The 25,931-nt window shown below is 43.0% G+C and overlaps 1 protein-coding gene across 1 annotated transcript in view; it reads left to right on the plus strand.

Moving 5' to 3' along the window:
- The first annotated feature begins 16,374 nt into the window (after positions 1-16,374).
- Positions 16,375-25,931, plus strand: part of LOC111263764 (adenylate cyclase type 3) — a 169,298-nt gene continuing 159,741 nt past the window's right edge. The window contains exon 1 of the mRNA XM_022839149.2: positions 16,375-24,873. Within this exon, the coding sequence (XP_022694884.1) occupies positions 23,728-24,873 (1,146 nt within the window). The 5' untranslated portion in view covers positions 16,375-23,727. The remainder of the gene's footprint in view (positions 24,874-25,931) is intronic.

Raw genomic sequence — 25,931 nt, forward strand, 5'->3', positions numbered from 1 at the left:
AAGATTATCACTTTTATGAGCAATGCGTGTTCCCCGTGCTCTATAATCTATTAATTGGGATGGGTGTCTTTTCACAAAAGCAAAAAAGTTTAACACCACTATTTACAAAGCGGTAGCACTTGAAGGGATCATTGTGTCTGTTGACGCACTACAAAATTGCTGCAACATGCATGCGGTTTTTATCTTTTTCGGAACAATATTAAGATCTGCACCAGTGTCGTTGCAAAGTATGGGAGGATAACTCTACGTAAACACTCATATGGGCGCTTACTTTTCGCCTTATTTAATCTTACTTTGCTCTGCGTTCAATGACAATGGAAAAGAAAAAGCCACTAATTAGCGCAAATGGATTTAGAAATATTTTGCGAAGAGAACAAATTTGACGCCAAAGCACGAGCAGCCGCTTAACGTCACGTTTAGAGCTAATTGCTCTACGCGCAATATTATATATATGAGCTAGCACTCAGTAACAATCCTCCCTGCAGTTGCATGAAATGTATAGAAGTGTAAAGTGAAGCCGATGAGTCTAATGGTGTGGGGTGCTCGCATCCTGCCGACGCCTCCCTGGCCTTAAACGAGAATTATGGAGAAACAAAACGGTCATGTCTTGCATACTTGACTCATTTAATTGTACTAAAAGACAGGTATGGCCTGAACAAAATTAAAGCTTTCCCCTTTATGTTGTTTGGCATGACGCTTTGCATTTCGCGAAAGTAGAAACACACCCATTCGTACGTTTGCAGTGCTATTCATTAAATCAGTACTGCTGTTTCTATTGGATCGGCCAATAGTCTTACAGTGACCGATGGATGCGTTCACGACGCGTCTTTTGGACCTGAATATGAGGGCCGCGTGGGCCGATTAGGTATTGCACGGTGAGCAGCGGACGGCAAGGTACCTCGGCCGGTCGTTGCCGATACAGTCATCTCCGATGCTGCTGTCTGTTAGTAAGTAACGCGGCACTATCTTGTTCAATTCTTGCTATCAGCGGTTAGAGACAAAGCTTGAGTTTTGTTCACCAGATTTTTTTGCCCGAGCTCAAAGTCTGCATAACTTCGAAGCACTCATTCCTATGATAAGTCTTCACTATTGTTTATGATTCGCCATCGTCACTCAACAAAATCCAAACGGAGTATCACAAATCCCAGTCATTCCTGCAGTTTAGAGAGAAATACGTCCAAAACAACAATCGTATAATTAATCTTTTGCGTTACGCCGGTGGATATGTGGCGATTTGGTAGTCTAGGAGATACTGCTTTTCGACTAAACAGTCACAACAAACAGCCGGAACAAGCTGCATTGCTGCACAATCGACCGAAATGTTGTAAGACCCGCCGAATGAATTGATCTGAAAACTTACTTTATTTATAAAAATAAAATCTTAGGGGGGTCGCACAAGAGGCATTCGCTCGACGCTTTCCGCACCTGAAAGTGATACCAAAGTTACTCGGTTTGATCATTAAGATAAGTTCTTCGTCGTTCCTTTAAATGCTTTAAGGATCTCCCCAGACGATAGGGGAGCCTATTATAAGCACCACGTAGCGAACGAGTCTATATACCTATTTTCTGTCGCCCTAAACAATTGTAATAAGCATATCCATATTCCAGTTTGCTCTTGAATTCCTCCTGGATCTTTTGATGAACGCCTAATCAAGCACTTCATCAGTCAGTCGCTTCTTTTATGTATTTCTGATGGTTCTGAAATAGATAGATATCCAACAGAAGTTCCATACGTTGAATCGATTTTTGATTCATGCCTAGACTATCTAAGATAAAACGCAGCTCTCAGAGAAACGAGCTTTCAGAAATTCTCTTGATAATCCGTTGTATTATACGTCTCAATGCAATAACGCAAAAAGGTTCCGTATACGCATGAGGAGCGTGCAAGACAGAACCTGATACGCATATCAGCAATAGCCAGACTGTCTAAAAATATAACATTAAAGTACCCTCTTCTCCACAATTTGAGTTTGCAACTCCCATCACCGCAAAGGATTTCCAGAACGGCTGGCCTACGTAAGGGATTCGTATCAAACCTCATCAACTTCGTGCCTCCGTCCCCTGTATCTATAATACGATTTGCTTGTTATACGACTGTGATCTACGCACGATAACGTACCCTGAACACAAGAATGTTTTGCAGGATTGCAGGATAACCTCTGACGTGCTTTATAACGATCTAATAAATACTTTGTGTGTGATTTGCTTAGTTAGAGACCACTGCCAATTCTAAATGTTCTTAGTCGATATCCCTATATATATACATACACTCATAAGGAAGTTTTACAGTCGATACTGAAAGTTCGCGCTTTAGACAAAAAGTGTTTGATCCGTCTAGTTGTACTAGCAAAGCCCCATAAAAGCAGAGAGGATCTATTCCCAACGTGTACGGTCTTTTAGAGGCCAGCATTATCATTCGCCACTGTAAAGTTTGTTAAAGAACGCGGCTTATTGGTTAAGCTGGTTGCGACGACGATAGTATTTATTTGTGACTTATGGATTGAGAATATAATAAATCAGAAGTTGAAAAAACTCTGCTTTAATGGCTCGGCTTATTTTTTGCTTCCATTGTATTTATTTTCCAGATTATTATTATCGGTAAAGCATTTCATCGATGAAAAGCAGGCTGTTGATCATAGGATTCTGGTCTTCTCATTACCATGACAATTTTACTGACATCATAATCCATTCTGGGCGTCGATAACGCATATTTGGATAGTTCCTTTCTGCAAAACAACGAATTATGCATGTACGTAACAGGTTGCTTTTCCCGACCTATGCAGGCGCGGAGCACTTGAAGCTTTAGTCGATATGTCTGCGTATTGGTCTTATTTTAAGCAGCTTCTCTTATTATTGCCAGATTACGTCAATTAGTAGCGTTTCTTGATTGCTATTTCTATTTGCAATCGACGTAAAGGAGCGTATACGAGTCGGTGCCACCACGTGACAACAGACGCTGTGTTGCCGATTGTTACCGTCTTCGCTGAGAATTGACCAACAAAGCGATCCCTATTATTAGATAGGGATGCAGTGTGAGGGCCCAGCAAAAGCAGACTTACAATAGAATATGACGTAAGTTTGAGTAGTAAATTCCGTATTTAGGAAGGCAAATATTCGCCTAAAGCAGATGCAGTTTAGATTGTGAGGGTGACGTCTTCTTCGAACACACAAATCGATGATATTTTAACTGCTCGTAGCTCACAACAGATGTCACAATGTGTTCCTTATTCCGACTAAAGCAAATCGACAAGTATAATAACTTTATATCGATATGCTAGGTAAGCTTGTCCAGTGTTTTCTTATAGACCCTATGCTCGGGTAGGTGAGTGCGTGTGCTCTTCGTTCTCCTCCAGTCATCTAAATTAATGTATTAGTAGAAGGCAGAAGACGTTCCGACTACAAATTGTATTTGTCGTGCACCCGTCAGATAACCCACGCTCAAGGATGTCGTTGACAGCAATGTTATAAGAACAGCGTAGTCCGCCGCGTTTAAAGTTCCCTATTCTTCTTACACTGCCGTCTAATTCTAAGTGAATAATAACTTTGACATTAGTGGGTCCAGAAAAAAATCAACAGCACTTGCTTCCTATGGTCATAAAGGTCAACATCGAGCACAGATGCACACCTGTTACACGAACGCCAATCGATCTCTCTCATATAGATAGATCCCTGCTGAGTTAAACAATGCCAAAGCCGGAACACTTAATAGGGATGTTTATTTCCCGTTCTAAGGCAGACACGATACCGGGGGTTGTTTACGCGTTACATCGTCTCCCGACGATGATAGCCAGTGAATCCTTGCTTGCACTACAGAGCTTCAGCTATGTCAACTGGTGTCGGCACACATCCTCAACGCTGGTCATTACGCAGATCTTTAATCCTGAACGGCCGTAAGCATTCTGGCCTCATCATAGAAAGCTGGGTGGCCGAGGTATAGATGTCTGTCTGTAACACCTTACTTTGCGTGCTAGTCTTCTTTAGAACTTAAAATAGGACCGACTCGTCACAATAAAACGGTTATGAAATATATCTATTTTGTTATTGTATAGTTTATGTTCAGTTGGTTAGGCATACCAGACTTATAAGAAACCTATGTATATGTAAGAACATTAGCGTACTTGTCGCACGCAATAGAACAACATATATATATTTTTATATATTTTATTTAACTTTATTCTAAGTGCCTGACACTTGAACTAACTACGTGAAGTGGTCAAAGAAAATGATGGAGGAAATTGAGGTACATGTTTCAATGAAATCATGACTACTATTTCTTTCTGTACTTAAGAAAAATACCTGAGGAAATATCTTGGGTAAAAGTCCAGATTAGTTTTATGATTATTTACGAAATTGTATGTATTATTCATTTGACTTACCTAGAACATTTCACATCTTGACACATAGTTTTAACACGCGTGATAAGCTAGTAAGCGTTACAATCAAATGCTGTGTTAAACATTGATAGATAGAGCTGATGGTATTAGTTCAGTATTGATAGCTCGCCAACGAGCCAAGAGCAAGTGCATAGACTTCCTCCAATGTCCCACGCGTAATCTTTAGCAGTTTCGATAAAACACATGCTTGCTACAATTCTTGCCGTTCCACGAAGCTGGTGAAGCGCACTAGCAGGGCCAGTATTCGCGCAGGGAACCTATTTAATCTTAGTACTACAACGTACAGAGTCATCGATCAACGGGCCCAAACGAAACAGAATTTTCCAGAAAAAAAACAAGCTCCATGTTTATTCTGTCGATTATAAGTGTTTGTCGACTAAATGATTCTAGAGGAACAGCGATACGGGCTAGCAAAGAAAATAAGGTATGGAAATAGAATATTCGTTTCTCCTCGAACGCGCCTAAGCATACTAGGTTCTAATACGTCCTACACTTGGACTTGAGCAGTTATTTTAAACATTTACTCTGCAATACCGAACGATGTTACCACGCTACACCAATTTGAGAGCAGCGGCCTGACTTTACCAAAGACTTTAGGCAAAAAACGTCATCCCGTAGTTGTCTTGGATCGTCGTTGGACGAGGATAACAACGAAGAGAAGAAGCAGTATTTCCAGCCATATCGGTAACTGTTGTAGAGTATATCTCTGAGAGAGCGGCGAGATGTACAGTCTTCGGCGACACAGCTGCTGCTATTTCAACTTAGGTTCTAATTACGCTGCCTTAAATGATTTATCTAGATAGCACCAGTTTTCGCTGTTCCGTGCGAATTTATTACACACTGACATCATTGATGTGACGATCTGCGTTTCTCATCCAGTCTGGCGCCCATCGTGGTTTCCGAAGTAGGTCAAGCGAAAAAGGTCAAGCAAAAATGGACAAACAGTGTGAGCGGTGGTAAGCCAGAAAGTATAAATAGAAGTACACAAGGAAAAGTGGTCGTATTATAAAAATAACTATGTCCATAACCTTAGCATAAGCTGACAAAACGGGCCGTAGAAAATTAACATGGCAAAAAACCGCTTTCCTATTAGGGAAGTCATATATTTACCTGGTCTATAAATGAGCTAAACCTAAAATATAAACGTCTGCATATAGTTGTATCGACGAAAGCTGACCCTCTTCCCGTTAATGTGATTATGAAATAAAACCAAGCAGAACTTAGTGCTAATACAAGTTACAACACGTATATCATGGCTGCATTGAGGAATCTCGATTAACATCTACCCCGCTTAATATTGGGTGAAGTCCGTTACTTTGAGCAGTTTATAATCTTCAAGGATTTTCACGGCTACGCATGCGGGTTCGACTGGGCAGTCTGCTGTGCGACAATACTACGGCTAGGGCATATATGGATAGAACTGTGCGCCCTGGGTCTTCATGGAGCAGCCTAAGAAATATATTGCGAAGATTTGTCTATTCAGCCACTATGCTACAGTACGCCCTGCAAAGCGGTTAAAGCTTTCCAGTGCTTATTTGTATTACCCTGGTACGGCCGGTGCTTTTGGTCCGCCTCATAAATTTGCCAGGAAATGAGTTAAACCTTAGTCGTCCTAAAAAAGAGTGTCTTACTGTAGTACCTGAATTTGTCATATTGTAATTTTGATAACTGTTACATATATACTAGTTCTGTGATAGCATTTATGATCACGTTCAAAAAGCACGTGGGTTATCTAATAGGCTTTACCATGAGAGATGTGCAGGGAAAATTCATTAGTCCAGGTCAGGTTCTTGTTGTTCTAATAGTTAATTGATGCAAGTGTACTTTTTCAATCGACTTCAATATGGAGTGATCTGGTGGGAAGTCAGTAGCGTTGATCCTTCGAAGTGTGTACACTTCGCAGAGCGCAAATCCGTACGCGGACATATGTCATCTACGCTAAACTGCTAACCTTTAGACATACGCTTTCGAGCATATAGTACGACGAACAAGTATATTATATTTTGGGATATTATTTGGAGCTTTTTCGAACACATGGTTAATATTGTACCTTTGTAGCCGTTCATGGGTGGCATAGGTATTTTTTTTTTGTGAAAGTTAGCCTAGCGTAAGTTAACTGAACCATCTGTAAAAACTTAAAACATGCAGCTTGATCAAACGATCCAAACATATCTGGCCTAAAGAATTTTTTGCGAATTTGCACGATCGAAAACAATATGACAACATTACTTCAACGTTTCTAAACTTTTTGCGAGTCGAGAAAAAAATAAAAGCTGATGATCTCGGGGAGTGTATTGTAAAGAACTGAATTTGACAAAATAATAATAATAACAAATAAACGTACTCGTTCATTGTGATCTTGGACTCCAGCTAATGCCGATTGTGTATAATAATACAATATTTGCTTTTAATAATGAAATGTGGCCAGTACGAGGGTAGATGCTGTTCTTACGATGCCGTCGACAATTCGCTGCCAAATCTTTCTTATCATCTCTAAAAATATAAAAATAAGGTGGTGCAAAACGACAGTATCATCGAAAATTAAATCTGTTTTGCCGCTAGAGTTGACAGAGACGCTCCTATCTGTCCTAAGCAAATAGTATATGTTGTCTCGAATCTCTTTGGAGCTAGCATGTTATTCTGGGAATTCTGGTCCAAACAATGTAAAAACTGTTTTTTTTTTTTGATAGCCTACTTCCAAGGCAATAAAAGGCTAGTATTACTGTGTTTCGAGTTTTACGTCTGCTGTCGGACGGGCGGCTGGTTGGCTTCCAGCACGCAACGAACCGCGTGTCTCTGTCTATGCCCGGGTTCGAACCTAGACCACAGTGTGTCCCTAAAGCAAGTAAAAAAGTTACCCACAACACTATTACGGTACACAGTATTACCGTACTTCAAACTGAAAAGAGTGGATGCCATTAGACATGTTCGTTTCGTATTGCAAGTTTCAAGTCTTTTTTTTATTTGCAGAAACTCACGACGGTTGGGTCGAGTAGGATCGAGCAACTTTGAAACGTCCAGATAAGATGTCGAGTAAGACCCTCGGAAAAACCGCTATTGTGAGCACTGAACTTCTTTGAATGTTGGCCTGCATCAGGGTAGAAATATATAGGTATTATATTATTGCTACTGCATATTAGGAATAATACGATGTTTGTACATGGCCTTGGAAGCACAAAGATCACCATCTGTTGGCCAGTTTTATCTTAGATTCGCTATATTGATACCTACCTTTCAAGTTTGTGGAATCGAGTTGCCAGACTTTGACACTTGGCCGCGACCGTTGTTGCAGAGGAGGCAACTACAACGTAAAAGAAGAGAGGGTAAAAGGCTGTCTGCTAAGGCTGATCTAAAAATATCTATCAGCTACAGGCTGATTGTCACTTCAACGAAAAATTTGTTTGCCAGCCCCTTTTAGAATGGTAACGCCCAGGCTTCTACTAGAGACACCATTTCCATACCTATTAGTTCAGGGCAATAACTACTTGGAAATCCACGAGTTATTTTTGGCCTTTTTCTTCCATCGTATTGACGCTATCAAATTCAGCCTGATTGATCGAATCATTATACTTGATATATATAAATGAACGAATAAACCGACCAATTTACTAATTAAAAGAAAGCTTACTTTTTTTTTGTAATTAATTAATCAATAATTAAAAGAAAGCAGTGTCTTTATAGAGACACTGCTGGACACTAATAAAAAAAAAGTGTAGATGAATCAGGGTTTAGAGGTTTACGGTGCGGTTGATGTTTGAAAATATGATCAAAGTGTGCTGTATCTATTGGGTTAATTTTCTTTTCTTTAACTTGAGCTCGATATACAGTTCTGTACATCCACAGTAGATATATATATATATCACTACATAGCGACTAAAACTCATTATCTCCTCGATTCTGTTGATCAAGCATCAAATTGGAATCGCGTGGGGAACTAAGCCCATTTTCTTTGCTACCTTCCTTTTACCTTTAGCTTAGGCGCTGCTACTCCGTAGATGCTTCTCTGGATCATGCAGATTTTGGTCAAGGCTTTTTAGAGAAATGTCGCCACGCCGTAATTTTGCTTACTTCATCCGTGCTATTTATTATCAGATTGTACTGTTTATTTTCACTAAACAGAACAGCGAATATTGACTTTGTCGACGGTTGTATGTTTACATCCATTCCGGAAATTTTGATGGTATCTGATTTTTTAGCACTGTATTAATCGACCAGTCACGCTCTACCCTCAACCTGTTCACATAAACCAGGTTTGAGCGGATTAGATCAATATGTATTAATAATTTTCAACTAAACGGAAGAGACGGAATAAAACAATATGAGTGCAGCGTAAATCTGTTGAAATCCAATCTGTTATTATCCAGTCTAATAGATTTCAGGCAAATACGACCCTCAATGAGGAAGTGATACAACAGCAAACAAAATATTCGCTCATGGCAACCGTAATTGGTCAGTGTTTTTTTAGAATTTTTCTTGCCCAATCCTTGGTCAATCTGGAGTGACTCATATATTTCGACTCTAGAGTCGCTTCATACTCCGGTACTACGTAACATCGTCGCAGCACAAATTCTCTTCCGAATGTATGTTCCTCTAGCAAAATTTTTCCTCATTATATGTTCCCACCGCGAAGTTTTCTTTTGTATGTCTGTAAAAATCGCTTCGAACGCGCGACTTATCCAAATGACTTAATAACAATTGATAATGTTAGCCTCACTATACCCTTAGACACCATCAAGATTGGCCAGGATCGTGTTTAATTAAGAAGAGACATCGTTTAAAAGGCGAAACCATTCTAGCTATGTTGCTTGCAGACAGAAGCGAGCGTTCTAAAATCACTCGTTATATAGCCGCTAGCATGCGTTTATTCTAGAAATCATCTTGCAGCTTAATTCATTGGAACTTGACTACGTTCCTCAGGCACAATGCCGCCGTCATATCGCAGCACAGGTTTTTTCTCTGTTAAGATGTTAGCTTTATTGAATCCTTCTCCCGGCTTTCCGTCAAAAAAACAAGCTGCTCAATTAGATGACCATTCTAAGTTCTTAGAACTTAAACCTGTTTCAAACCCTTGGCGAAGCGTTGCGCGTTTCCCAGAGCGGGACAGTGGACGATAAATCCTCTCTTCTCGGGTTAATTTCTGCGGTTCTTCATGAACTTTAACTTAAAGGAACTAATTAATCTTGCTTATATTAACCTGCAAATATGCGAAAGCAGATGGAATTGATTTGTGAGTGTGCACTCATCAATATGTATTAAACTACTCAAAGTGTAGATTCCTTATATTCTTCACGCTGACCTTGGAACAAAGAAGATGAAATACTTTAGGACGTTCCTTGCCTTAATCTGGTAGTTACCGATTACAGTGTCCTATAAAAAAAAAAAAAAAAAAAAAACAAAACACGATAACAATTACAGCAGAACAAACATCAAGAACGACAAAAACCAACAAATCAGCCACGCAGGTTCAATAGTCTTAGAACAATGCTCAAGATATTGAGCTGTGTGGGTAACCAGGTTGTTTAATGAAAGGAACAAGATTAAGGTATGCCACCATGAACATACAGCTGCGTCAAGGAACAACATAACTAACAGATTAACAAGCTTTTCGAAGTGTTAATAAAAGACCTGCTGTAACTTGACAAACAATTACATTGCGCTGATCATTAAAATTTACCGCTTTAAATCTCCGCTTGTTTAACATCCCTTGGCCTGTACGTTATTTCGATGTGCCAACTGATCATATATATAATCGTAACTACTGTATACCAGGCACCATTCAAAATTATTACAAAGTCTATAACCCAGTTATAAACATTGCGCGACTTCCCTTAATAGCCCAAGTTCCAACCTTTGTCTGTTTTTTACATCCGGTGAGGCTTTTCAATAGTTATTCCTATTTTACCGGCTGGAGGCATTGTATCATGCATCTCGTTACAGTGTCTTACTCACTAGTAGTCTACTGTCGATTCTTTTCTCAAATCATTTTCTGCCATCTTCGCCAATTCTCTCGAGTCGATTTTCGTCATAGCTGTCAGTATAAGTCTATTTATTTTAAATAGACTTATACTGTATACTTATATTTTAAATAGCTCTCGCTCCAGCTCGCTGAGACTCATCGCTCCCATAATCTCAAACCTGCCCTCACGTTTCTGTTAACCACAAAACGATGAGCGAGAAATCCACATATGTGCTCGTCTATAATTAACATTGTCGTCCACTCGGTTCACTCGACAACTGATGCTTCAGGAGATACCAGAAAAGCTTCGAAAGCCTGTTGAAGTATACGCATGAAGGAAAAGACATATTCAAAACAGAGAAATGCGTACAATGAATTTAGGTCGAACCTTCTGAGGTTACATATTAGACATATTAGACAATGCATAGGGTGGACCAAAAGTCCTTGACATTTGAAGCCTTTCTATGATGTAAAAACAAGTGGATCTGTAAATAGTTAGACATCATCATTTAATATCTAATGAAGCAGCAGGAGATAAAAAAAAAAACTCTCGGCACAAAAAAATTCACTATGTAACACATGCGTAACGGCGACGTCCATTAATAGCATTTTTATAGTTCCTATGATACGATGCTGTAAGGACAGAACAGCCAGATACGTCTAAAACATAAGAGTTACAATATCCATCAAATGTCTGTATTCCACTTCGTATTTCTCGTCCTGTGTTCGCTGGGAGCGCAGCAGAGCGTGGCTGCGTTTGCGGTTTGTCAACGAAGAACGTTGGAGCTCGGAGTAGATTGTGTCGTATCGGAAAACTTGCGATAGCACTGGAAAGTCCATTAGGATGGCACTTCAGAGTAAGGCGACATGTTTAATTAAACAACAGTGGAGCGAGTAGTCAAAAAATGCGAAGGAGCTGCCTCACCCGCAAATAAAAAGGGGCCAGGGAGATCGCTTCCGTACGGAGCAGCGTTGATGCTGATCTGACGACCTCAACATGACGCCACTCCCCGATTCATTATGAAGCTATGAGGCTTTGTAAAAAAACATTGCATACGAATAGTATCGAAAATGGTCCATGAATAGAAAAACCGTATTCATTAAGTAATTGATGCTGAACTATGCAAGTTCATGGCCCAAAAATGGATCGGGTCATATAAGCAATCCCTGCATGGAAGCCAAATTGGCTAATATTACGTGTTTTTAATATCTAATTTGACTTTAAGGTAAAATATTTAATTTTAGTCCACCCAAATACAACATCAACATCTGCTGTGGTCACTTAAAGGGTTTCATTAATATCGGTTTAACCCAATCACTACCAGCCTTGCTTTTCGAACTCCGTTAAGATCACCAGGTTCTCAAGGTTCAATTGATTACGTATGGCTTGCAGAAAGAGCTTTACGGCGGGCGAAAAACTTACGGCTCTACTTATCTAGAAAGACCTGCTAGCATTGAATCCGAGACACACGGATATATTCGGATAGAAGGATGCGCAAACATGCACCTGATATATTCGAAACTTCCATGAGGAATTGTCTGTTGATAGGATGGATCAGCACTGGCCAATTGTATTTTCGAAATACGTCATTGTAATACTTTACGCTGCGTTATATCCTAAGAAAATTCATTGTCACTTTAACCGATGCAAAATACAAACTGTCTAATTGTACGGAAATTTTTTAAACTATCAAGAAGCTTCTGCCCAACCCTCTGCGGTAGAACAGAAAATATCGTGTGAAAATAAACGAAGCTTTTTATCTCCACTGCGTACGTTTCTAAATTACCAAAATATTTGCCATATAACAATAACAATTGACAGATCTAGGCTATTCTCAGCTGGCGATTATTTTTCGGTGCATCTCGATAGCGATTATACGGTTTTCCTAACTTAATCAAAACTAACAAAGACATATGACAGTAGTAGTACTAAAAGCTATGTAGACAATCGTGATAAAAGTATTTATGGCGTACAGCTACACCAGCTAGGTAACGATATTGTCAACGACCATTTCTGGAAGGATGAGAAAAAATTACGGTTCTCAGGCGGCTTCCGCGGGCGGTTTCGAAAGGACTACTGATTAATTTTCTACATGGGGTTTCGACTCAAGATATCAGGCGAGAAGCAGACGGCTCTACCCATTATAGCATCTTAGCGCTCATCCGCACGGAACGTAGCGCTGAAAAATTAATTTAATTTTTTTTTATCAGCAGGCAATACCCCCCGAAGGAACCCCTTTGGCAAGCAGAAGCACTTCACTGTACTGCCGGGCAGGCGGCCGGCTGCTCCCGTGATCTATCTAATCTTCTGAACATATGGAAACCTCCAGACGCTCAGAGACGCCTCACCCGTGGATCTTACGCCCGGCATAAACGACTTAAGACGGAAGTTTTTATCACTCGCTTTCCCTTCTTTTTCAAAACCGAACGAAATGCACCGAATATTTCCACTGCAGGAACGACAAAGGGTTGCGTTTATGAAATTCGTGCGGTACCATACACTCGGACGATACATCCAGATGTTTTTATTTTTACTGAATTTTTCTTTTAGAAATTTCCTCTCTAGGAAGCATCTTCTGCAAAAAAAGAAAAGTAAAACGAAACGCTCCAGGGATTTTCACTAATGTTATAAGATTCATTTATGTTATGAGACTCTCTAAAGCCAACGTCTCAAAGCCAGAGAAAGGCTATATTTCATACTTTTTAAAGGTTCTATAAGACGTTCCGTCTAGAAAAAGAAGACCCGTAGTGTGACACAACTCTAGCGTATTCCTGGACAAAGGACGGAAAACATATGTTCATTAAAAGTAATTACATTCTCTGTCCAAAAGTTATAGCCAAAAAAGGATATATTTGATTGGGATGTACATTGTTTTCTCAAGAAGCCCATTTTTCTAGCTCTGAACGGATGTAATAAGCAAAGTTTTGGCATTAATATAGTGCAAAAACAAATTCAGGGAAGGATGAATCTTCATAAAAATCGAGAAAATACATTTTGTTTACGAATAAAAAGTGATAACGTTAGTTCGCATTATCTACATAAGAATTACTAGTGAACCTCAGCCTCATTTTAGGTTGAGTTGGATAAATTTTATCTTTGTCATTTATCGAAATGGACTCAGGCTCTTCTGGTTTTTATTTAGGTTTAGATTAATCTTTGGTATTGCTTACAGGCTGGCATAAAATCTCAGTGAAATTTATGGGTATCAATTGTTCAAATGGTTCCTTTAAAAAAAGATCCATCCAAAATATGATGTACTAAGATATCTTGAAAACGCATATCAATCTAAACCCAATAGGTCACTAGTTGTCAAGGTTAAGATGTTAAATAAAATGTTGTTATATACTCCAGATGTCCGCGTAAAAGCACAAAGAACAACAACAGCGTATCTTGTCTAACGCTTATCGAAGTGTATTTTATCTATTTGATTTATTATTTGTATTGATTGTTTACTGTTTACTACTGAATCCTACTAGATATATGAGTGCATTCTCCTGGTCGTTACTAGCCAATCGTGCCAAAAAAACATTAATAAATACACAATTCTATCTTCTTAAAAACATTTCAAAATGCGTATTTTATGCTAATGCAGTGACTTTTAGAGAACAAAGGACGATACGTAGTCCTACAATCGTAGATCCTAGCCACAACACTGACCTGACAGCAACAGGAGGTGCTTTGTCGCTATGATGCTTTGATGCTATGTCGATTAGCCCCCTGGCGTAAGGCTAGTGCTTGAATCGATGAGGATCGGCAGTGATGATGAAATGATCAAATGCGTTCCTAACACGTTGCTATTTTATGATAATCAACAAGAAGAACACTGTAGGGTTTCTTTTCTTCATAAAATGGCGACGCTATACGGCGTATTGCAATTGCAAGTAACAGACATTTTTCAGGAGGCCGCATTTCGTGTCATCTGTTTTCCACTCAAGCCTATGGTCACAGGGGTGCTTCTTAAAATGTGACTGTTAATCTATCTATTTCAGCAACAACCGACCCGTTTGATTCGAGATTTGATCTCATGCGTTTGTTCGGAGGAGTCAGTGCTTCTTTGCAGTAAAGACGAAGAACTTCTACAGTAGATGAATCCGATTCGTAAAAACGAACGCTTGTTCATTTCGCCGTCAGCTGGTCCTCTTCGGTGGCCGCTCCACTCTAGAACAGGCCTTCACTCGGGCCAGTGGACGCATACGCACTCACCCGGTCGATAACGAAATCACGATTATACAATACAACAAACGCTTCCATGCAAATGGGACACGATAGTAATGATGAGAGGTAATGAAACACGATTAGGTCACAGGTTACTACGGTCGAATTATGAAATTTCCATCTGGTGCGCTAAATCTAAGGCTGTAACTAACAACTTTTCGCCAGCTTGCCCCTCTTAAAAGATTTACTTATGAAACAAGCCAATCGCTTCCAGTACATGCTGTATACTTCTAATTATGTTAGATATAAATTCTGCTTTATAATGTATTATATTTTTCACTTAAAAACAGTCGCTGTCCGAAATAAACCAGACACTGAGTCTAAATATTCACATATTTTTAAATCAAGCACTGTTTGAAAGTACCTTTAAAGGTCACCAATGTCCGTGCTCGTTTCAAGTGGGTTAAATTCAAAAGCATGTCTTTCCTAATGAAACTTTGTATCAGTGGTTGAATTGAGACTTAACGTACATATCGTAAACAACAAATGTCCGTGACCATAAACTCCTGATGCAACACAGCTTTCCTGTGTTATACACTAACTAGGATCGAATCATACCTTTACGAGTTATTCTTAGCCAACTATCAACGTACTTACCTCATACGTACGACTAAGATGATTCTACACTTTTAAGGACGTTTTGTGCTTTTGGGCAGACATTACAGGTCGGCAGAATGATCCAGCTATGCCAGTTGTTAGATGTACAATATTCCCTTTTGTGTAGCGTAAGGGGGAGTAAATATGTTTGGGACGTTACTTGTTCCTCATATATGATAATCATAATCACAATATAGAGATTGATTTGGTTAATGTTTTTTTTTAATTTATTTCACGCGTTTAGTTCTTCTAAATGTGTATTGAATAATCGCGTTTGGGGCCCTTCAGGGAAGGTGCTAACGATCATGTCCCCTTCAAGCTAAGCTAAACTGGGGATATGCCCCTCGATGCTCGTATAAAACATGAATGATCCATCCGGATCAGAGGGCAACATAGGATAGAAACTACAGAAGTCCATTTGCCAAGGGAAGCTTTTATTAGAGGTACTTCGATTACCTGATTTCTCAGGTACATCGTCCGTGAGTTTGTTGTTCCGTTTCCCTATCGATAAGTCGGACTGCAGCCCACTATTCAATGCTGCTGCATATCTCCTCTCATTCATACTAGTATCTTGATCTGGCAACGTCTGCTGTAGCCGTCGTTCAGCTTTCCCGCAATACTGCCGGTACATATTTGTAAATAGTTTAGCATGCGACAGAGTGATCTGCACTGTGCCGTCTGCAGGTCCATTGTTATCTTCGCAGATAGCAATGGACCCGTTGGGGCGGGCGGTGAAATCACCCCTGTGGGTTGTTGGCGGGCGCTTAGCGCAGGCTGCCTTTACAATCAAGTAGGCGCCATAGCCTCGACAAGTGGCCGTGGCCATGGCTGCGATGATTCCATGTTGTCCGGCTGTTTTCTCGCATGGAATAAGGCAGTAGTCGTAGTACTGGCAGTAGTGGGACCAAAGATTGCCGGCTACCACACAGCGACAGCAGCGGCCAATAGCGATAGTGAAGAGGCAGGCGTACGAAGCAGTAAGGCAAGCAGGCAGGCAGGCAGGCAGGCAGGCAAATAGGGGCGGCGAACGGCAGCAAACGGAACAGGAAAGAGACGGTCGCGCGAAACCGTGTGAACAGACGAAGGGCTCGCTAGTGACGGCCGTTGCTTACTAACGTACTCTCCCTTTTAGCCGCCCTCTCGCTGGCTGCCGCCAGACAGTTACAACAAACACTCACTTTTGTGGCACGGTACGATGGCGCTCAAGTCGACTGAAGCAGCAGTAATCCTATGGCCATAGCGGGGCAGCGAGGAGCTATCGTGCCAGGAACGAAGCGGACGCTATACACAGCGGCCGTCATAACGTAACAGCGGTTCGTGCTGCTGGTCCACCGCCACCATCGAAGCAGCAAAAAACAGCAGGAGTAGGATGTTTTGGTGATTGACTGCTGTTCACAGTGAATGAGCTCGCGCAGAATGCGTTTGCTGCTGCTGCTGCTATTGCCACTTAATCTAAGCATGAGAACACGAGTCACGGAATAATTCAGAAACCGCACTACGACACCGCAGTCTCTTTTACTCCATCTGAATTTTCGTATCAAAAGGCCGAGTATCGGCGAGCAAGTGTAGATCGGGCGTGAGGCCCCGTCAGACGAACGGAGCAGATTACTGTTATATTTATTAGGAATAAAAGTTCCAGCAGCAAAGCGGACGAAAAGCAGATGCAACATAATAGGCGGCACTACTGTGCTACTGCTAGTGTGCATAGAAAAAAAGACCGTGCAGCGAATCTGGGTGTTGGGATAATTTTCTGGCCTATGGCATCGCTTGCCGAGCAGTATGCATGTGTGTGTGTTTAAAGGATCTGTTTATTAATCGGTCGTTGTTCGAAGGTTCACCATTTACCTGCTTCATATGATCGTCAAACATGTCTCTCAGTTGATGTACAAACGAGTCACTAATTGATAACACAGGGATGCACTACCAAAAAGCTGGTAGCAGAAAGGACCCACCGTTCAGCTGTTGAGTGAAGACGATTGACGTTCATGCTCGACTATTTATGTGTTGTTTTTGCTGTTATTATTATTATTATTATTGCCTGGCCAGTAAAGACGACGAGTTCTACCGCTATTACTGCTGCGCGATGTTTGTCGCTTGACGCGACTCTGTCGTCTCGGCTCATGTCGTAATCCTGCCCTTATATATTGCGGTGCTGATACCTTCAGCGTTTGCTGGTAGTGCGTCGTGAGAATCCGCCACAGCCTTGTGTCCTGCAGTGGTCTGTCCTGATTCGGCTGCAGAAATGGAAGTATCGAACGCATTGCTACGGCAATGTTAACTACAGTCATAAAACACAGAAGCGCGGGTTGTCGACGACATCCGCAACCGATCCCCATAGTTTCAAGTCGTTTAGAACAATAGCTTTCATAGAGTGTTGGTCGAATAGTGACGGCGGGCAAAGCTATTGGGCTGGGGAGAGGCAAAGCAGTTGCAGACAATGTCCTATGATCCAGCAAGCTAGAACAATAACGACGCTAGCCATCATCGGTTTTTTTTCGTGCAGCCGATGAGCCAGCCGGCAGCCAAGATAAATTACAGTCACCTACAATGTACATATAATGTCGTGAGCTGTACGCCGCATATAAGCCATTGCCTGCCAACAATCCGTACCCAGCGATAATAGTGCAAGTTCGACAGATAATATTTGTATTAATTTGATTACGTGTAAACGAAAAGTTGTATTAAACGAAAAGGTATTAAAGTTTCGATGCAAAGACGACCGAATTGAAATAGCAGAACCCCATTTGACTGACACAAAACAATCACAGAATCAACAATAATAATAACAACAACAGGTACAGTTTATCATTGTCAACACTGATAATATAGCAACGTTTACAGAAAACTTTAAGGTTTTCTTAGCCAGCGTTTGCAAGCTTTTATAAACTGACTCAGCAAAGGAACTACTACTAGGACCACTAATGGGTCGTTCACATAACAATTACAGAAGAGCACAGTGTACGCAAGACAAACGACAGACTCCCTTCAGCCACTGTCAATATATTCTGCCGATCGACCGACGGAGAGTCCCGGTTAGTGTATCGGCGTCTGAATACTACGTCTAACTGTTAATCGCCGCCTCCCGACTCTTCCCGTCCCAACTCTCCCTTCCGTTTTCTCCTTGTCTGTGTGGTCTGTATCTGCATGTGTCGCGTCTAAGCAGCGGTCCCTAGCCTTTATCATCTGGCCTTCATTCGGCGTTTCTCAGCGTCTTCACTACTGTCATCGGGCCATATTCTGGCAGGCTCTAGCCGAAGCACGATCTACCGGCCCTCGCTCCCTTGCCGTGCTTTTGCCTGATAGGGTTGTATTTTGTCGCGCTGACCACTGCTGTCAGTGATCCGCTCGTGTTCATTATCCACAGTGAAGTAAAACAAAAAGAGGGGTAGCAGCACATCGAAAAGCGAATTACCTAGGGCTCTGTCTAGTGGTTTAACTGAAAAAACAGCTATCTGTGTTCTTGCTGCGGGTCGCCCATGTGCAACAATAGGTCAGCGGACTATGCCCCTCTTTCGCCAGACTCCTCGAACCACACGTGCCCGCTTCCGACTTTAACTGACCAGCCGCCGTGCCGACAGCAAAGACCGTAGCTGCTGTAACTGCCACGAACTTAATCAACTTGTTGTCGCTGCCCTTTCTGCTCCCGCTACCAGTCCGAAAAGAACGGGCAATGCTTATTTGTTGTTGTACTAGCAGCGGCGGTGGCAGCAACACAGGCTAAAGGAATCATGTTTTGTACGTAATGCATCTTGAGGGCTCGCTGTCCTTGACAATGGCAGTGATTTTGTCCCTACGATCGGAACGAGAAAGTAATGCTTCGTATATAAGGAGATATAAATTACGTCGATGATGAAAATCCCTACTGAACTGTATCGTTACCCTTGTAATTGCTCCTGGGTCGACTGAATGACGAGGTACGTCACACGTATTCGCTGCCTGGGTTTCGTTCGTTTCGATAAAAACAATAGAATTGCAGTCAAAAAATAAATGCTACCATACTTATTAACAAACATCTGATTGTCACGCTCGTCCATAAGCGAGCCATTTATCTGGAGCAATCGAACCATTCGGTTGACCGCTAATTATCAGGATTTACAATTTGCTCTGCGAGGCTTTCAACGCGCGTGATTCATTCTCTACGTGGCTCTCTATATTAAAGGCTATGCTCACACTTCTACTCCTTTGGTGTTTCAATGTGCGCGTTCAACTGATACAAGAAGGGCAGACAAAGGGGATGTCACCAGCGTCGCGGCCGCTCCCGCTACCGTCTGTCAATCGTCATGCGCGTGGTAGTAGCGTTGACGTTGCCATTGACAAAAATGATCATTGCGAGCAGCATGGATTGGACTGTGTAAAAGCGCACAAACGAGGACTAATTGCTGACCCCCAACACCTAATTGTTGCGAACATTAGCACTCCTGCTCATCTATTTGCTACAGTTATTCGGGCCACCACATGCGATTACTGAGCGCTGTGGGTTTTACGTCCCCAGCACTGCATCACACAGCGTAGATTACTACTGGTGCAGCTGCTGCTGCTGCTGCTGCTGCTGCTACTACAATCCATGTGACACTTACGGTCGCGAAATAATACGCCGCTGTTCTCGAACCGACGAAGCCAAACATTGAGTGTCGTCGACTGCTGACCGGCAGTATCTGAGGGACTCTACGGCTGTCTGTTTTGTACTATCTCCGCTGTCATTCGCCAGTGTGTGTTCACTTACCTATTCTCCTGCCGTCGTGTCGTGTTGACGGAACAAAGCTTTAGCATCTACAGAAAAGTGTACTTTGTGCGTCGCTTCTTTGTCGTAGACAGGGTGCGCGAATGCGTAAGCGGGAATAGACAGAGCCAGTAACCGCGACAGCGCTTGCCACTGCTGATGTGTGCTTGTGGTTCATGATGACCCTGTGAGTTTGCGAGCGGGTGAGTGACGGACGAGCGACGGAAGAGTCCCTGCCGGTAGCTGTATCATTGTTCTTTGTCTTCATCATCATGACGAGTTCGTGTAAGTAGATGCTGTTGCACTAGAAAGAGGTTTATAGTTGCAGTGCTGGCGGAAAAGGCCGTCACCAATGTGGTCTGACCTCTGCTACTCGAGAAATAGCGATGGCTGATACCAATGTTGTGATCGTTTTAACCCATACAGCGGCAACAAGCAAGGCCTCGCTCCGGCGGTACGGCCACAGCTGCCGGCTGACCAACTGACTGTTGGGGACGCTCCACGGAGGCAACCTATAGAGACGGGGGTACAGGCAGACACGCATACGCACGCCCACTTACACACACACACGGGTCACACGCGAGCGTCGGAGACAACAATGACTACGGATTCGAGGTCTATCGACAGGGGGACTACCAGCCGGTTAAGAGCACGAACGACAGATAGACAAGAAATTGCAAGTAGGGTAAGGTGTTGTTTTTGTACCCTGTAACGACGCAGCTTCGTGATGACCTGTTATCGGTTGGCGACGATAGCGCTGTTTATCTGTGGCGCACAACGCCCATCGCTTGCTAAAGATATGATGAAGACGTTGCCACCGCAGCAGCACCCGCGAAAGCAATAACTCGTCCCGCTCAATAGCGACGTCAGCGATGACTGTAGCCATTGCGGCGCATGCAACAACATTCGACAGCAATTCGCTGCTAGATCGACTGTCGCAGGATACGCGGACACAGTAACGTCGGCGAATCTCTTCAACAGTACGAACCAACGGATCGACAGCTTACGCGTGAGCCAGTTGCTCGTCGAGCCCCGAAAGCAATGAGCCAGGTTTCAGAGCAGGCACCGCTGACTTACTAAAAGTGACAATTCGCTGCAAAATATATTCGAAGGCTGCTCCTACTGCGATAGGTCAAAAGGAGCGAAAAAACAAACAGCAAGGAGGGAGGCTTGGCGTCCCGCGTTGAGAAAAAGCGTTCGTTGTCACCATTTGTGATGCTAAAGCATCGCTATTGTAGTAAGGACACAAACGTATCAGGAAACGCAAGCAGGCTTACGGCAAACCGGCGAACTTAGCAAGCTATAGGGCAAATAGCCTGCGGAAACCCGCAGCAGCAGTAGCAATATCAACAGCGTCAGTATGCACTACGTTGCCTGGCCTCATAGCCTCGACCAACTGCAGCGGATAAAGGCCGTCTGCCTACAGGACGGGAACGATACGCACAACAACAAGAATCAAACCAGTACGAATTGTAACCTCGTCCCGTTCAACTGGTCGTTTTCGAAAAACGCGTTGTTGACGTATAAACAAACCGTCGTGGGCAGGTGTTGACGAGGACGAGGAGATTTAATATCAGAACGAGATTGAAACAAATTCTACCGCCGCGACGCAGCCGGCGAAAACGCGGGACAAGACACAAAAAACAAACGACAGTAGCTGCACTAACAGCGACAGCGATAGTCTAACGGGGAAAAAAAAACGGCCGGCTGCCTTCGCGGGTGAAACGATCGCACGCGTCCGGCAGGTCCAGTTTCGTATTTGCTACCGCCGGCAAGGGGCGACGAAACCTACTGGCGCTACCATTTCCGCTATAGTTGCGACTATATCACTGGGCTCGCCGCGTCCCGAGAGTCGTTAGTCTCTCTTGTCGCCAATAGCGTCGGCAACGCAACGGTACTGCAAGCGCCAGGTTGCATCATGAAGTGAACGACGACAGTGACTCTTGTTCCCATAGCTCGAAAGCCTCAAAAGGTTTTACATAGGCTCAAAGGCGAAGTTACAAGTCGCCCACCCGCGTACAACATTCTGAGTTCACGTTACGACAAGGACCAGAACTCGACAAAGGGCTGCCAGGCCTGAGCGAGTGAAGCTAAACACAAGGGTGTATCATGAATATCATCAGATATAACAATTAGATATCTGTACAAAATCGCAAGAAGCATACATTGTATTCTGAAAATCTGACCGGGTAGATAATAATAGTACCCTTTTGTGCGGGAGGTGCGCGTATATACAATTAATCCTTTCTGACTGGCGTTGTTGAAAAAACTGAAAAATCTCTTCGATTGTCGCTGAGTTGCTACTGCCTGAGCTTCAGAAGACTAATAGGTCTAACGGTATATAAATATATAGTGTTTTGACATAGTGTTATAATTATAAAGTGAACGTGCATAAGGAAGGAATAAATGCTGATGGCGAGGTGTACGCTATCTTCGTATCGCAACACCTTATAGGATAAAATTTTGGGCTTTTTGTGCGGCATATCGTCGATAAACGTTTCGGCATATTGCGTTTTATCGCGTACTGTTCGTCGTGTCGAGCGTGCATGCGTGCGTATATGTGTGTGTGTGTGTGTGTGTGTGTGTGTGTATGTGTGAATGTATGAATGTAGTGTGTGTATGGATGTGCGCATGTTTCAGAACCTTGCCAGCGGAGCACTGGTTGACAAGGAGACAAAGGAACCCTCAAGTTCAACTTAAACAACTTCACTGTACATAAAGGGACCCGTGGAAAAATAAACACACACAGCAACATATTTACGTTTAACGCGTTCCATCATTCGCAATACGGAAACTGCATCCAACATAATATTTGGCCCACCTCGACAGCCATTGAAGTGAAGTCAGTAAGGTATGAGCTGCTGAAATAGGACGACAAACAACGTGGATAGTGGTGTCACCGTTATGTGCGCTACAAAATGTTATGTCTTCCTTTTCTCTGAATGGTGGTACATGATTACATGTGCGGATTTCGTCGTCGCTCTGATATACCGTGTACAATACGCATAGAAACACAAGCTAGGCTTTGATCAACGCTGACCGCGTTCTCTAGCAGCAGCAGCAGCAGCAGCAGCAGCAGTAGCAGCAGCAGCGAAGGTAGCAATAATAGAAATCAAGTGATCCTAATTGATTTATTACCATACGAAAGCCGGGATAATTACCACTATATAAATTCAAGTTGCATTGTGCAGTTATCTGCCAAACATCGGAGCAGGGGAAAGATACGTATTAAGCACGGAAAGGAACATCAGGAGCACAAGATCCTGCCAACAGCCGTATCAGGAAAAATCAAAATTCTGCATTCAAGCTCTGCTCACGAAAAAGTCTGCTGTTAAGCGTTGGATCTCCACCAAGCGATCAATGAATGTTACAGTTCACTCTCTTTGTACTCTAAAGTTAACAAGTAGGCAAGCGAACGAGTAGGCAGGCCAAGTTAGAATTTAATCTAAACTTAGAAGCTAAATATAAACGCAAATCAAGAAGTACAAGTTGCATTGTAGCACAGGTAAACAAGAGCAACCGAGCACTGTTCTCTTTGTTACCTAATCGTCTGCTGCACAGAGAACCAAAGTTCTTAACGAACGACACCAATAGAACCACACCTATTTAATATTAACCATTATTCAAGCATTGTCATCGTCATCAGCGATGTTGTTGCCGTTGTCCCTACCATCAAACTGGTACGCGTTGGCCGTTTTCCCTGACTAACAGCAAACACTACAACGGAACCTTTTGGAGCGGCAGCAATATTGGGATTGCACTGACAGAAAGAACGAAAGCAGAGGCCATCACGCTCGTGAGACGTACCTGACACAACGTTCGTTCGTTCGTTCGTTAGGCAACGATGACGCTCGAGGCCAACAACGAGCATCCCGTCGCTGACGGGGAATCGGTTAAACAGACGCTGCTTGTGCAGAGCAGTGGTTGCAGCGGTCTGCAAGCGGTCCGCAGTCCCTGTCCACAGAATGGTGGCGGTGGCGGTGGCGGTGGCGGTGGGATGGAGGCCACTGGCAGCCCCGGGGGTGCGGGTAACGCGGGCGGCGGCGAGACGACGGAACTTTCGATTGATACGACCGGCATCCAACGCTTCCTGCCGCGATGTCTGCGCTTTGCATTCGCCGATGAAGACGCCGAACGGCTGTACCAGGACTACTACCAGAATGAGAAGTGTCTAGATTTCCGAGCGTGGTTCCCGACGGCGTCGCTGGTCAATCTGGCCATCTTCGGCGGCTACTGTGCATTCTTCTTCGCCGGTGCCGAGGCCGGCGCAGCGGGTCCGCCCATCGTGACACTAGGCGCCGTCGCTCTGCTCGTTCTGGTGTCCGCCAGGTCGCTTGCGACCCGGCGGATCCTGTCGCGCCGTGTGCTGGCAGCGCTCGTCGCTGGAGCAGTACTTATCCAGCTTGGTCACATGCTCAGCGATCTTTACCTGTTTTCGATGGCCCCTCGACTACCAGCCGACGCCCTGCAATGGGTATTGTTGTACAGTTTCGCGCTGTATCTCCTCTTTCCGTTCCGTTTACCGACAACATTGGTCTGCGCTGTGCTGACAGCCGGCGTTCATGTTGGCCTTGTTATCGACCGCTCGGCACCCGACAACGGGGCGCAAATCGGCGCCAATCTTGTACTATTCCTTTGTGTAAACCTATTGGGCGTCATGTGTTATGCCTTCTTTGAGAAACTACAGCGACGTGCGTTTCTCGAAACACGACAGTCACTCGAGGTGAAACTTGTTGTGGAGGAAGAATCCCGTGAACAGGAACGTCTTCTTCTGTCTGTGCTGCCGCAGCATGTTGCTTCCGAACTCAAACGAGACCTGGATGCCGCCGTAACTGGCCCCTTCAAAAAGATCTACATGTCTCGACACGAGAACGTATCCATTCTATTCGCCGACATCGTTGGCTTTACAGCCTTTTCATCAACCTGCTCAGCGGCCGACCTAGTTAGGACACTTAACGAATTATTTGCTCGATTCGACAAACTTTCCGAGGTAAGTAGTATACGTATACTATAATTATACAATAATTATAATACAGCCGATGCAAAGTACATAGAAGTGTGGGTACAAAAATCGATAGGTTACGTTTATGTACAAACGCGGGCGAAAAACGTTGCTACTATTACAGTCGATAGTTATATAATATGCGTTGCTATCTAAACTCGATGGCAAACTGCCCCTGCGTTTTATTCAAACACAATGGAAGCAGTCATTCCGTTTTTGAAATGTCCAGTAAGCTAAAGCGGCTCATTTGTACGAAATGGACGAAGCTTCTTTTTCTCATATCGGTCAGAGTGTCGAATACGTAATTTTTTAGTCAAACGTCAGACATATTCGAGAGAACTAGCATACGGAGTACGCCAATCCTAGGTTCATCGTGCCCGGGAAACAGCCCGCCAACTTTGATATTATTTATTATCCAGCAAATTCTCGGTGAAGATATATCGCCTCGCTAGAAGCTTCCTGTAGAGTTCCTTCCACACCTAACCTTAGGGGGACATTGAAATTGGAAAGCTGTACATTGTGTCAATCGATATGCAGCCATTTTTGAGAAAAAAAAAATAAAAAACAAACGTTTTTGCGTGTTTTTATTGTAGCTAGATTTAACCGCGTGCAGAGCCCATCTTAACGGGGAGCGTAAAGACCATACTTCAGTGTTTCCCCTTCTTTGACAAGAACTGGTTCTTTACAAGCTTTTTATTTGACATTTATTAAGAAGCCAATTAGCTCAATGATAGATGCTCACTTAGGGAAAAACTTTATGCACACTTTCACAAATGCGTCCGGTGGACCTACAACGTAAAGCACGACTATGCGTAGTTCGCGATGTCACAAATAGGACACAGTGTAATCGTATATAGCTTTTTTCATGCCAGCTTTATTTTACTTCTAGTTAAGAATGTGATAATGTCACGTCGCCGGAATTTTGTCCTGTTTAGCTATATCGTTGCCGAAATATGCTGCTGTGCCTATCTCTCAATAGAAATAGTTGGTGATAAGATCGTCGATAACTCCGGTATCATCTAATCAATGATGCTTACGTAAACACT

The sequence above is a fragment of the Varroa jacobsoni genome, unplaced genomic scaffold, assembly GCF_002532875.2.
Source record: "Varroa jacobsoni isolate VJ856 unplaced genomic scaffold, vjacob_1.0 scaffold_789, whole genome shotgun sequence".
Classification (NCBI taxonomy): domain Eukaryota; kingdom Metazoa; phylum Arthropoda; class Arachnida; order Mesostigmata; family Varroidae; genus Varroa; species Varroa jacobsoni.